The following is a 1,663-nucleotide window of genomic DNA, read 5'->3' on the forward strand; positions in this document are numbered from 1 at the left end:
GGCTAACGTTGGCCCGTCCGCGGCACACATGGCTAACGTTGGCCCGTCCGTGGCACACATGGCTAACGTTGGCCCGTCCGCGGCACCCAGGGCTAACTTTAGCCCGTCCACGGCACACAGGGCTAACGTTATCCGCGGCACCCTGGGCACGTTAGCCTATTCGCAGCAACCACATTTGCTCTCTGTTCTCACAGAGGCAACTCTGCTGTGTTCAGGTCAAAGGTCACACTAAACACCTCACCTTGAAAATAAACTTCTTGATCCAGGGTCTCTGGGACAGGAAGTCCAGCATGGAGAAGCCGGGGTTGGGTCTGACGGCAGCCATGGTCACCCAGTAGCCTCCGGTGGAGCTCGGACGGACGTTGTCTGGGAAGCCTGGCAGGTTGTCCACAAACGTGTCCATTCCCCCTTTGTTGAGTCCAGCAACATGGACCCTGGAGAGAGGACAGAGTCAGACCTGCCTGACCTGCAGACAGACCGGGTGCTGGGGCAGGGTACCTGCGGATCCGGGCCATGGTGGTCTCTGCAACCAGAACCGACTCTTCATTGGGCAGAAGCTGGATGCCGTTTGGAAATCGGAGGTTCTCCATGACGACTGACAGCTCTTTGGTCTCTGCGTCGTACTCCAACACCCTGAAGGAGACAAAAACAGGCTTTTATTTTCCCTGGTTTGCAGTTCCAGTCCAGGACCAGCCAGACGGGTCCTACCGGCCATCAGCCGTGGCCTCCATGATGAGTTGCAGGTAGTCTCTACGCTGCCACCTGCTGCTGGAGTCGGTGAAGTACACCTTCTTCCCGTCCTGGGTCACTGTCAGGTCGTTGATGAAGGACAGCTTCCTGCCAGCGACCACCTGACCCCCCGACACCAACCGGGTGGCAGCTCCTGCAGAGAAAACTGCTGAGCTCCAACAGGAAGGCAGCAGGTGGAAGGAGGTGTGGCCAGAGGGAGCTCACCTGTGGTGGGGTTGACCTCGAACAGCCCCAGGTAGGCGTCGGCTACAAAGAGAGTCCCGTTGGGTCCGACTCGGATCCCCAGAGGCCTCCCACAGGTGGGCTCATCTTCTCTGGAGCCTGCAGAAGGTCAGGGTGCCAAAAAAAGGCTTTAGCCAATCAGAGCCCTGCTCAGAGCCGATGGCATCAGCCAGTTTGAGGCGAAAAATTGAAAACATCTTAAAAGGAACTCGGACCTCCATCTGCCACGTCTGACTGGGTGTGACCCGACTGAATGCCCATCAGAACCCTCAGTACGTCAAGTAGCGCGTCTAAAGGTTAGCATGCTATCAGAACCCGCAGTGGGAGGAGCTATGGGCTGCAACCGTCAGCGCTAATCAGTTCATGATCGGAGAGGAAAAGGTTACTGACAGAAGATTGACACTGAAACAGATCCGAGTCGATCTGATCGGCTCCGAGTCTCTGGCAGCTTCCTGTTCCCCGGCTAACGAGTTGATCGCTAAATTAGTTCAGGATTATTTGGATAATCAAAGAATTTCTCCCAGCGGCTGCTGCTCCTTTATTTTGACCAGCGATGAAAACTTAACGTCATCATCATCATCATCATCATCATCATCAGTGAGCTTTGGCCTTCTGGAAGAACCCTGATGAACTTTGCTCCCAACTCATCATGGAAAACTAAAGGTCAGGATTCCCTTATGGCTTCTAAATG

General features: G+C 55.0%; 1 protein-coding gene across 1 annotated transcript in view; it reads right to left on the reverse strand.

Annotated features, from left to right (window-relative positions):
- LOC107101384 (adipocyte plasma membrane-associated protein-like) overlaps nt 1-1,663 on the reverse strand; it is an 8,093-nt gene that overhangs the window by 1,464 nt on the left and 4,966 nt on the right. Inside the window, exons 4-8 of the mRNA XM_015400274.1 lie at nt 955-1,071; nt 709-883; nt 499-633; nt 242-434; nt 8-156 (exon numbers count right to left, since the gene is read on the reverse strand). Of these exons, the coding sequence (XP_015255760.1) occupies nt 8-156; nt 242-434; nt 499-633; nt 709-883; nt 955-1,071 (769 nt within the window). The remainder of the gene's footprint in view (nt 1-7; nt 157-241; nt 435-498; nt 634-708; nt 884-954; nt 1,072-1,663) is intronic.

Source organism: Cyprinodon variegatus, unplaced genomic scaffold (genome assembly GCF_000732505.1).
Source record: "Cyprinodon variegatus isolate N-32 unplaced genomic scaffold, C_variegatus-1.0 Scaffold1090, whole genome shotgun sequence".
Taxonomy (NCBI): domain Eukaryota; kingdom Metazoa; phylum Chordata; class Actinopteri; order Cyprinodontiformes; family Cyprinodontidae; genus Cyprinodon; species Cyprinodon variegatus.